At 42.2% G+C, this 11,888-nt stretch overlaps 2 protein-coding genes across 2 annotated transcripts in view; both read left to right on the top strand.

Moving 5' to 3' along the window:
• The window catches only part of LOC103398877 (docking protein 2-like), a 13,050-nt gene extending 8,962 nt beyond the window's left edge, over positions 1 to 4,088 (top strand). Inside the window, 4 exon segments of the mRNA XM_008337626.3 lie at positions 1 to 43; positions 120 to 374; positions 506 to 616; positions 1,099 to 4,088. The exon segment at positions 1 to 43 is cut by the window's left edge and continues 31 nt beyond it. Coding sequence (XP_008335848.1) covers positions 1 to 43; positions 120 to 374; positions 506 to 616; positions 1,099 to 1,860 — 1,171 coding nt within the window. The 3' untranslated portion in view covers positions 1,861 to 4,088.
• A 1,667-nt stretch (positions 4,089 to 5,755) lies between these two features.
• Positions 5,756 to 11,888, top strand: part of LOC103398876 (glutamate receptor ionotropic, NMDA 1-like) — a 37,232-nt gene continuing 31,099 nt past the window's right edge. Inside the window, 2 exon segments of the mRNA XM_017030953.2 lie at positions 5,756 to 6,231; positions 7,858 to 8,114. Coding sequence (XP_016886442.1) covers position 6,231; positions 7,858 to 8,114 — 258 coding nt within the window. The 5' untranslated portion in view covers positions 5,756 to 6,230.

Raw genomic sequence — 11,888 nt, 5'->3', positions numbered from 1 at the left:
CATGTGGCCATACAAATACCTGCGCCGTTTTGGACGGGACAAGGTGACCAGGACGTTTGCAACCTGAATTTTGTGTGACTGATTTTGAACTCTCAGCTCAACACTCTCCCCTTTTCTAGACCTCCTTCTCCTTCGAGGCGGGACGAAGGTGTGACTCTGGTGAGGGGAGTTTCGAGTTTGACACCAACGAGGGCAACGTCCTGTTCCAGGTTGTGGAAACAGCCATCAACCTGCAGAGGACCACCACCCCGCAGAGACAGCCCTCGTGCGGGGGTCAAGACGTCCCGTCGAAGCAGAACCCACCACACCTGCCCCTTAGCACACTACCGTTCCAAAACCGACCGCCACCGCCCCCACAAGCCTCTGCGCCTCAGGTCGGGCTACCGCTGTAGGAAGTCCTTTAATAGTTCAAAATTGCTGATGTTGCCACAGGGATGTGAAAGGTCACTTTGTGAACACGATGAGTCTGTGGTTTTTAATATCTTAAATGTTTTCCTTCCTCCAGGCTGAAGACTGTGTGTACAGCACGGTGAGTGAGCATTCACATCATTCAAAGAGCCATCACAAGGACAGGGAGAGCTCCCCTACATCACAGCAGCTGCAGCGCCATCAGCTGGTAAGACTAGAAACCATCATTCTACTGCACTTTTTTGTACCCATCGACAACATTAGTAAAAATTTAACAAGACGTCCAAAGTGTCCGACAGGTTCATTCTGTGTCAGACAAGCCATTTCTCAACAATACTGTGTTGATAGGTTAAAATGTAGGTCAAGGTCAAAGTTGACCAGTGAGTTATAGCTCTGTTCTTCTGTGATTTTCTACACTTATCTATATATATATATATTTTTTTTTTGCTACAGCTCACATAAAAAAAGAAGACAATCTTCTCTGTATACTGTTAAAGAAATGATCGCCACCATGTGGTCCAAAGCTGCATTGTAACTGACTGTAACTTTTCATGGATTAACACATCTATACTGTCTTCAGTTGATAATCGGTGCAGTCCTGTGGCTCTTAATAAAACCAAAAAATGTTTTGTGGTCTGCTATGTGGAGCTGAAGCTTATAATCTATTTGGGTTTTTTTTTTTTATTTCAGTGTTATCTTGAGCCGCCAGTAGACAAAGTTCTAACCGGAGTCAAGAGTTTGAATCTGGACTCTCGTGATCTGCCTGTGCCCCAGAAGAATCAGGTGAAGATGATCTCCAGCTGTCCCCTACCTCACAGTGACACCAGCCCTGTCTCCACCTCCTTAAAAAACTACCACCATCCAAACACAGATATGTTGTACTCCCAGATTTCACAGTCATCCACCAAATGCAAGGGAGCCAAGAGGAAAAAAAGGGAAAAAGGAAGCAGCAGGCCTCCATCCTCCAACGGGGCTGAATCAGAATATTCCCTCCCTTTTGACAACATCGATAAAAATGCCATGGCGGATGTTCTCAGCGGCCATCAGTGTCCTATCGTAACCTCAGAGTCTGGCGCAGACCCACTCTACGACAGCATTGACGAGATGATGATCAGAAACGTCTTCCCAAGCGCAAACGAAAGTGCGGGAACGCTGTACGACAAAGTGGACCACATCTACGATGAGCCCGAGGGCTGCGCTGCTGCCCCCAAAGGGCAGAGTTCCCTCACTGCGGCCACGGTGTATGATGACCCCGAGGAGATGAGAAGAGATGCCTGGTTAACCATGGGGGCGGCTGGGGATCCAACAGGCCACGAGTACCCTTACGATCCCCAGTTGAACGATTATGCCGTGCCCAAAAAAGCACAGAGGGCATTTCTGGTCATCAGTGTGAAAGAAGAGGAGGAGAAGCAGGATTCACCTTACAAGAACGTCAGTGTGAAGAAAGTGTAGAGAAAGACGCAGGCGAGAGGACAGGAAGTGAAACAGAAGTTCATTACACTTTAGTTAATTTTAGCGTTTCCTTGTCACTTAGCTCTCCTGCTGATCACACCGACCAAAGAAGAAGTGTCTGTTATGTTATGAATGTGATTAAGGTACTGCATGTAAATGTTCTCCTTGTCCATCCATCCATTTTCATCCGCTTATCTGTTACCCGGTCGCGGCACCGTACTAACCCCCCCAAACCTTCCTGCAAGTGGTGAATCCACTGGAAGGTACCAACCGCCCTAACCAGGATTTGATCTTGCCCAGGAGGTGAACCCTGGGGTTCCAGACCAATGACAGCGACATTGCCTCTGGGCCAAAGCGCCTGTTCTCCTTGTACAATTTGATATTTTCACAGACGTTTTTACACGGATGTATCTTTGCTTATTTATGTGGGAGCAACCTTAAAACTGCTAATTAAATGTAGGAAAAAAAGAGTGTCAAGAATAAATATGTAAAAAAAAAAAAATTTTATGTTTAGAGATAAATATGGAAGTGTTATAAAAAAAATGCACAAGCGCCACTCTGTGGTTGAGGGAATAACTGCAGATGTAAAATACACGGTGAGTTCACGCCTAATTTTTCACCTAATCACAGTGTTTGTAATAACTGTAATTGTCATCAAACATTATTCTAAAATGAGCAGTAGCCCGATAGCTCTTTTTAATCAGCTTGCAACAATCCCCATCTTTGGTTTTTTTTTTTTACATTTTTACACATAAACATTCATTTTTTAATATTTTGTGTTTTCTACCACTCTGGCCTCAAAGACCTAAAAAACAAACAAAAAAACCCAACAAAAACTACCTCCTTATGACCATAATTGCTGGCAGATTTAGTGTAAAAGTAGACCAGTTACTTCCTGCGCTAGCTGTTGGCTGACGGACACAGTGTGACACTGATTCTTACACACATAGTGACACCAACCACCCCCCCCAGGGACGCAGCAGGCTCCAAAGAGCCACAGCGTGCATCTCCCTGTGCTCCTTACCAAACCCAGAGCACAAACGGAAAGAGCACTATTTTGCACGTAGTGTGTGTGTTAGTGTGTCTGTGTCCACTGACCTGAAACCCTCTCTACTTACACCACCGTCGCAGACATAAAGTGGTGATGTCAGAGTGTCCTACTTCGTTCTCACAGCTGAGACAGAGTCACATGATGCGGCGAATAAAGGTAACAGAGATGAGAGACACAAGCCAAAACCACCGTTCAGAATTTTTTTTCAACCTACCATGTGTTCAAAAATGGTTTCTGAAGCAGACATGGGATTGAAGAAACTGAGGGTCAACCTCTAACAGAAAGGTCAGGGGTGTGATGCCAGGCTCCACTGGTCTGCAGTGTGTTCATCATTGCAGGCCCCTCTGTAGAGTAGATGGTTCCCCAGGGCCGTATCCTACCACAGTGATGCAAATCATCAGCTGTGCCAAAGCCCTGAGAGAACAAATTAGATAAAAAAAAGAAGTTAAAGTTAATCACAATCTCTTGTTTATATTTCAACCTAATTACAATGATTAATACGGATCACAGTTTTGATTTAATTACAGAGGCACATGAGGAAAAAGTGCCTCCTGTTCAGCTCCTCTGTTCCGTGTCAATAACTCAGAACCTCTGTGGAATTATCTCGAACAAAGAATTTCCTGATTTGCAACTACAAAATGAAAATGACCAATAATAAGAATTCCTGATCAACAGTCGGCCCAGCGGCGCCGTAAAGACGTCACTGCGATAATTACCAGTTAGATCTGGTGGAAGGCAGGTATGAGAAAGAGGTTTGTTTCCGTGGCAACCACATGAAAGATGCGGAGCTGCATCCCACCGTTGCTTTGGCAACTGTACATGGTGACAGTAGATGGAATAATGAATATGATTTTAAAAAACAGAGAGAGCCATGAGAGGAGTGGTAAAAGACGAAGAAAAAAAAGACGGGCAGAAATAAGTAAGTCTGTACTGGAGTCTGTAGTTTAAATCCAGAGTCAACTATCATCTATACATCATCTACCGCTGCTTCTATATTCTCAGCTTGAGATCAGATTGAGAAGAACTAGGAGGAACCTACCCAACCCTCCCCAACCTGCACATAAAGATGGTATAGACCAACAAATGGGTCTCATCTGAATTCATGTAAATTAAGTGCTAAAAATGGGCACGGAAATACTGTATGTGCACATGCCTCTTACACAAGTTTCACATACACAAAATATAATATAATTTAACATAATATAATTAATAATATAATTAATAATAAGAACAATGCCACTTTGTTTTTAAGATAGGGCTTTATATATAAATTCTATGTATGACTGGAAAGCACAGAAATTGTTAGGAACCCATTAAAAATGTAAGATTATTTTCTTAATTTTTTGTATTTTTATTCACAGAACGAAATGTCTACTACAGGGATTTTAAACAGACTAGCTTTAGTATCGAATGCCTTAAAAAGTACATCGCAACCTTGGAAACCAAATAATATATATACATATATATATATATATATATATATATAGCATAGCCTATGATGAGGCTATGCTATGCTATGGTATGAGATGCCATCTTTGACATCATCGAGGCAAATACCAAAAAAAAAAAAAAAAAACTTAACTGAAACTGGAAATAAAAACAAAACAAATACATTAGCTGTAAAGCAGTGCCAAAAAGTGAAGCTAGAAATATTACCCAGAGGATGACACATATGCGCAGTAAATAAAGAATCTGGGGGAAAAAAAAAAAACTCACAGCAAAAATTAGTCAGTCATGTGTCTTGAAAAGTAAGTAAGACATTTGTCTAGGATAACGGCCAAGAAAGACACTGGTGACAAATCGCAGTCACTAGACCGTGACTACACAGAAATAGACTTCAGGCCCGAAGACAAAACACTCCTGCTGACAGGAGCTGTGCCAAACTGAAGTATTTCACAAACCACCTGGAGAAGGATGACACAATTTGGTACGAATTTCCCTTGGACGTAACTCCATCGTCAGCGTTCCACACCATTTGCCTGATGTCAGCCCCATTCAAGAACTTAAAGAAGTAGTGGGAGATAAATTAATTAAATAATATAAATAAATGTATAGATAATATTTTAATTTAAGAAAAAAAATCCTCTTTTGGTATATTTGCTGACTAATATGTCAATTTAGGCTCCCTAAATGGCTCAGTCATAAATATATTTAAAAACAATCTTTGCTTTGTATAACAACACTATAACAATAACTCGTTATGTTGACATTTGTACCTTAAACTAAACAATTTTATTGTAAAAAAAGTTTTGTCTAGGTACATGTATTCTTCAAACTTAAGATTTCTTTCTCTTTAAAATCACATTTTAGATAGCTATAGCTAGAAAGATAGATATATGTATAGAAAATAAGTAATTTTATAAATATTATATTCTAAGCTTCACTAAGTATAATTAAGGATGATAAATATCGTCGGTTCTCAGATTGTATAAGATTTATTTTGAAATAGTAACAATGTAACATAGATAACATTGACCCCCCAGGCTGTTATTTAAAAAAAAAAAAAAACATGGCGAGTGAAAGCTTATACTGTAATTGTATGGTTTTTTGTCGGACATCTTTGCCCGCGAACTCCGTGGAGCTAACGATACAACAGCACATACAGCACATTAGTTTATGTACTTACTATGTTACATATCCTGCTGAGTCACGTTGTAAATTGTTTCGAATATGACCATCTTTATTTCGGCATAACATTAAATGGTGTAAAAGCATATTTGTAATGTTTTACTCGGTAAAGAAATTTCTCACAGTCTGATAATTCAATAACACACACACACACACACACACGCACACATGCCATCGCGCGGGAACAAGAGAGGACGCTCGTGTCCGCGCATGAGCGGCGGCGCGCATCATCTCCTTTCTGTGAGCGGGCGCGAGCGTCGGGATCCAAGGACAGACCATGAGCATCAGGTCATCCGAAAGTCCACCGACCAATATAGCGTAAAAAACGACATACAAAGGAGACGTGGGTGGGGAAAAAAAACAAACGACCGGACAACGAACTTTGTCGAATGGGCCGAGGCTGCGAGGACACAGTGAATCAACAGGACAAGAGCGGCTCCACGGACACACGCCATGACAGACAAGTACGTGTGATTCCCCCGGTGAACCACCGTGGGTTATCACCGTTAGAAAAAAAAACGGAAAGCAGAGCTTAGGACCAAGGTCACAGACTGACGGGAGCAACATCGCCGTGATTGAAATCAATCAACAGGAGAGTGAAAACCCTTGCTGCTGTGACGGAATCCACAGTTGTGGGCTTCTCGTGTCAACACCAGCCCCGGAATAAAGATAAACAACAACACTTGGAATCAGTAAGTGATTTAATTACCTGTTTGTTTGATGTACCGGCGTAATTTTATGTTTTGTCACGTCATTAATGGCGCGACAAGTCAATGTCAATCAAGTGCTCATCAGTTGCCTCTGTTTTAGAATGTCTCGACCTCACGTCACCAGGTGCTTCAACCAATCAGTCATCACCCCTTTTTTCATCAAGTATAGATTATGTGAGTTTTTACTATTGATTCTCAATCAGTTAGTCAGTCAGGGGAAGGAAAAACAGTCAGCCACAGCCCCGCCCACAATCCTCACCCCTGTGTTTACATTTTTTACTATTGCCGCTTCACGTATTCTCATAATCGTTCCTCCTTCCTCTCTCTCCCTTTTCCTCCGTCTCCATCCTCACCCTTACCCTCCACTGATTTTTTTTGTCTGTTCTTTGTGGGTTTTATTCACGAGGTGCATAGATTTAGGTAAAAATAATGTTATTATTCGCAGACAATTATGTACAGTTTAAGAAAACAAGATTGCTTTGGATTGATTTTTTTTTCAGCGACCTGCACGTTAGTAACAAATGTCTTGGTCATTTTCTTACACATATAAAATATATGTCCTAACAGCAGCGGTCTATTTAAAAGTATGCTAGCAGGATATGTTTAAATACAAATGTTGCCTAATTCAGGTGTTCCCAAAGTGAGGGGCGGCACCCCTCAGGGGTACGTGGTATGAGCCATTGCAAGGAAAATGAATTTCAATTTCACTATTAATATAGGTGTCCAGAGGTGGGACCAAGTTATTGCTTTGCAAGTCATAAGTAAGTCTCAAGTCTTTGCACTTAAGTCCGAGTCAAGTCTCAAGTCAAGACAGGCAAAGTCCGAGTCAAGTCCAAGTCAATACTGAAAAGTGTCAAGTCCCGAGTCCGTACATTTCTGTTTCAAGTCCTTTTAAACAAAATAATAATATATTTACACAGATCACTTTGGGTTTGGGAGAAAGTATCAAGTCTTGTCGAGTCAAAGGGCTCAAGTCCAAGTGAAGTCACGGGTCATTGATGTTAAAGTCCAAGTCGAGTTGCAAGTCTCATTTTGTGAAGTGGAGTCTAAAGTCATCGAATTGATGACTCGAGTCTGACTCGAGTCCAAGTCATGCGACTCGAATCCACACCTCTGGGTGTCACTGTGGAGAAAAATTGTGAGTGAGAATAACCTTTCTGTAGAATTTACATTACATTATGTTTGAAAATAACCCCTCACCCCTCCTTCCTCATTCCTCACCCAGCTCCCTCCCCACATAATGCCTCTGGAACATTCATCAGCTCACCTTTCTTACCCCTTCATCCTCTCAATTGCACCCTCAATCCCACTCCCTCACCCCTCCACCCTCCACCCTCCCTCCTTGCCTCCCCCAACCTTCTTCTTTCTCATTTCCACATCCTGTACTACTATTTCTCTAAATTGAACCTCAGATTGTTGCATAAAATTGACTTTGTTGAGTCTTTCTTGGTTCAATCATCTGATTTTTCTGCTGCTCCTACCATCAAACTTTGTGTCCATCCTTCTATTCTTAGGTCTAAAAAAAACAAAACAAAAAAACCTTAAAAGGCACTCAATCGTGTCTTTCCCCCTCCTGGTCTGACCTCCATCTTTATATTTCCCCCTCAGTGGAGCTGCGTAGCATGCTGCTGCTCACTGTACTACAGTGCTGCTCGGTGGCCCGCGGCGGCTGCGAGCCTCGGCTGGTGGACATCGGCGCCGTCCTGAGCCAAAAACGTTACGAGCAGGTGTTCAAGGAAGCAGTGAGCCAGGCCAACGCTCTGTACGGGAAGGACAAGTTCAAGATGAACGCCATCTCTGTTACACACAAGCCCAACGCCATCCAAATGGCCCTGTCTGTGTGTGAGGACCTCATTTCCAACCAGGTAGCGTCGGTCTTTTTCTTTTACCCACGTGAGTGATGTCATCAGGGGGCTGTCGTTGACAGATATTCTTATGAAATTAAAATATAAACATGACGTCCTCCTTGGCAGTGAATCATGTCGGTCATAAGGTATGCCAACATGAGTCAGCGATGTGCAGGCACAGAGGCATTAAAAAGCTGTGATCAACATACAGTGGAACTGCAGTGCATTTCAGGTTGCGTAGAGCTACAAAACTCAATCTATGTTGGTTTTTCGCTGCTTCATTGCATACTTTTCCCCAAACGCTAATGCACCACGCCTATCGCTGAAGGATCATCGCGACTTTATGTTAGTATCTTCTTGACGTATCTTCTTGAATCTACGAATCGGGGTGGGGTTTGAGACCCTTACTTTACCGTGCCGTTCGTCCAGGAGTGTCTGTCTAACGGCTAACTGCTAACAGCTACATTTTACAGCATTACTGATTTTTTTTTTTTTTTCTGAAAAGAGGCTGCAGTGACTGTAAATCACCCCGTGAGGCTGTAATTAACTCTCTAATTGTTAGTGTCACACATGAACGCAGATCTGGTAACAATAGCTATTAAGTCGATGTTTGAATGTTCATTCTTAGCGTCATTGTCATCCCTTTGACTTGTGGTGCTAATGTTTTCACGCAGAACCTAATTTGATCATAAAGAGGGAGTAAATCACGAACACGCATCTGTAGGGGTCGCTATTCTAGAATCCCTGCACGTTTGCCAGCCAAACTCGAGAATTCCTCGTACGTTTTCTGTCATTTTCACATTGTTGTACCGCATGCTAAGGTCGTCGGCGAGCTCAGTGGTGACAAAAACGTATTGCCACCGTGACATTTTTATGAGCCATACATTAATTTTACACATACTCTTAGAGTCACTAAAGAGCAAGTGTATTTAATGGTTGATAAATGAGCAACCCCTCCGCCGCCGTTGCCGCCCCGAGGACACGCTGATGTTTAATTAGAAACCGCCGCACGTATTGAAACACCCAGAATTAAACTTCACTCGTTTCTATTCCTCGGCGGCGTCTTTGTGACCTTCAGCTCTGCATCTGTGATTAAAGACGAATGAAAATAGATGGAGAGAAGGAGCAGCCGCTGCAGGGGAAATCGCTCGCTCGTTCGACTTAACTCGCGGCGTTTGACGTCTGTAGCTGGTCTCATTTTGTCAGATAACTCTCTCCGGTCTCTGCCGGCTGCTGCCCGATTTGGGTCGTTTGAAGTGACTGACAATCTGCTGCTCTCCGGGGAGAGAGTCTGATCACGGAACAAATGGAACGACGACATAGAACTGTTTACGGATGTGTAATGATATCAAAAATGAATCAGTTTAATTAAGTCGACCGGAATGTTCGCTTAAAAACTTATCTCCGGCTGAGACAGCAATTAAGGTAGCGGGCTGGATTTCAGAGAGGAGTCAAGTTCACCTTGTCGGCAATTATGAAAGTCAGCGACTCAGAACGGGAAGCGTTCTCCTTTTGTTCCCAAATCAGCCGACAAAGACACCTGAGGTCGTCCTCGCCCCTTTTACCGCAGGCCTGCTTAATAACATAATGTTTATTGGCAATCTGTTATCACGGAACTGTGTGTGTAGTTTTCTTGCATCTCCACCATTAGACATTTAACACCCTGCCTGGTTTGGCGCCTCCGTTGCCCAACCTTTAATTCGGAAGAAACGAGGAAACAAATTATCTCCGGGCGAACATCGAACATCTACAATCAAAGCTAAGAGTGCGGTTGTGCAGGGGATCGCACGATGCATTATGGGAGAAGTAGTTAGCAGTAAATATTTGTAAACGTACACTTGATTTCAAATGCGGATTTCTCGCCATACATATGGTATACACCAGTGATTCCCAACCACTGGGCCGTGGCACACCGGTGTGGCCGGAAGAAATGTCGCTTAATTGGGCTGAAAACTATTATTTTTTTCATATAATTTTTCTTTGCTCGTCAAAAGTGTGAAAATCATATAATTTTTCTTTGCTCGTCAAAGTGTGAAAAGCAGAACAATTAAATCCTCTTCTGCTAGGTGGCAGCAGATAGCTATAAATACTGAAAAAAAAAATCTGAGCTTTTGAAGATCATTGTGTCTTTCTTCAATTCCTGCCAGTATGTCAGCGTGGGCTTCAACTAAACAGGCCGAGATTTGAGTCAATTATGAGGTCATTTAGACTAGAAGATTATTATATTTCATTAAATATACTTTTTATGAGATTTCTCCTGATGATATACAGTATGTGGACACATGACCATTGTATTTAACCTGTCCAGTGAACATCAGTATTTTATAGACTTTCACTTTCACTTTCACTTTGACTCTTAGTTTAAGACAATCATACACATGTTCAGCTCTGAGGGGCCACATAAAATGACATACTGAACCAGATTTGGCCCGCAGGCCTTAAATTTGACATACGGAATAAGGCTCAGACTAGAAATGTGAAATGTCGCCCTCTGTTGGAATATGGTTTAAAAGGTAATTGATGGACTTGAAGACATGACACACGATACTGGACTTGGTTTATTTCTTTACATAATTTACAAATACTGACCTACACTATGTGGGTTCAGTTGTATTTGTCTTTTTTTTTTAGCAAAATGCATTTGGACATGAACTACTGTATGTGACGGATGGATCTTCCGTATCATGTGTATGGAGATACGGAAAAATCCCAATTCGGCATAATTTACTTTAGGAATTAAATGCGGTTGACGTGGTGAGAGATGGAGGAGGAGAGAGAGAAAGAGTGAGAGAGAGTGAGTGAGCATCATTATCCATCAGATTAATGCTCTGTCCCTCCGTAGAAACATTGATGCAATAGCTCCATCATCCCGAAAGATGAAGGGATTAAACACTCACACACTTTCACAGAGTAGTTCCTGGTAAGACTCGGCTTCAATGCCTAACCTGACCCTCGAGTCACTGAGGGTCCGGCCTCATTGTTACCACAGTTTGGACCACACTATAGCATGTTATTTAGGAACTTTTATTTTATTTTTTTTTCTACACTGCCTTAGGCTTTGTGACCACTAGGTGGGACCCGCCCACTATTTTGGGAACAACTGGCTAACTTGATCAAATGACTAATAGACCAGTGTTTCCCAACCTTTTTTGAGCCACGGCACATACAGTGGGTACGGAAAGTATTCAGACCCCTTTAAATTTGTCACTCTTTGTTTCATTGCAGCCATTTGCTAAAATCAAAAAAGTTCATTGTATTTCTCATTAATGTGACAGAAAAAAAACAGAAATGTAGAATTTTTTGCAAATTTATTAAAAAACCTCAAAAGCGTTTTTTTTTTTTTTTTTTTTTTTTTTTTTTTCAGTTTTCATAGCGATCTGCTGCCACCTAGCAGAAGAGTATTTAATTGCTCTACTTTTCGTGCTTTGACGTTTCACACCTGGATTTGGGGATCCTCTGGCATTCTTCCTTGCAGATCCTGTCCAGTTCTGTCAGGTTGGATGGTGAATGTTGGTGGACAGTCATTTTCAGGTCTCTCCAGAGATGCTCAACTGGGTTTAGGCCAGGGCTCTGGCTGGGCCAGTCAAGAATGGTCACAGAGTTGTTCCGAAGCCACTCCTTGGTTATTTTAGCTATGTGCTTAGGGTCATTGTCTTGTTGGAAGGTGAACCTTCGGCCCCGTCTGAGGTCCTGAGCACTCTGGAAGAGGTTTTCTTCCAGGATATCTCTGTACTTGGCCACATTCATCTTTCCTTCAATTGCAACCAGTCGTCCTGTCCCTGCAGCTGAAAA

This window comes from Cynoglossus semilaevis, unplaced genomic scaffold, assembly GCF_000523025.1.
Source record: "Cynoglossus semilaevis isolate Cse_v1.0 unplaced genomic scaffold, Cse_v1.0 scaffold1292, whole genome shotgun sequence".
Classification (NCBI taxonomy): Eukaryota; Metazoa; Chordata; class Actinopteri; order Pleuronectiformes; family Cynoglossidae; genus Cynoglossus; species Cynoglossus semilaevis.
This window is presented reverse-complemented; position numbering and strand designations above follow the sequence as displayed.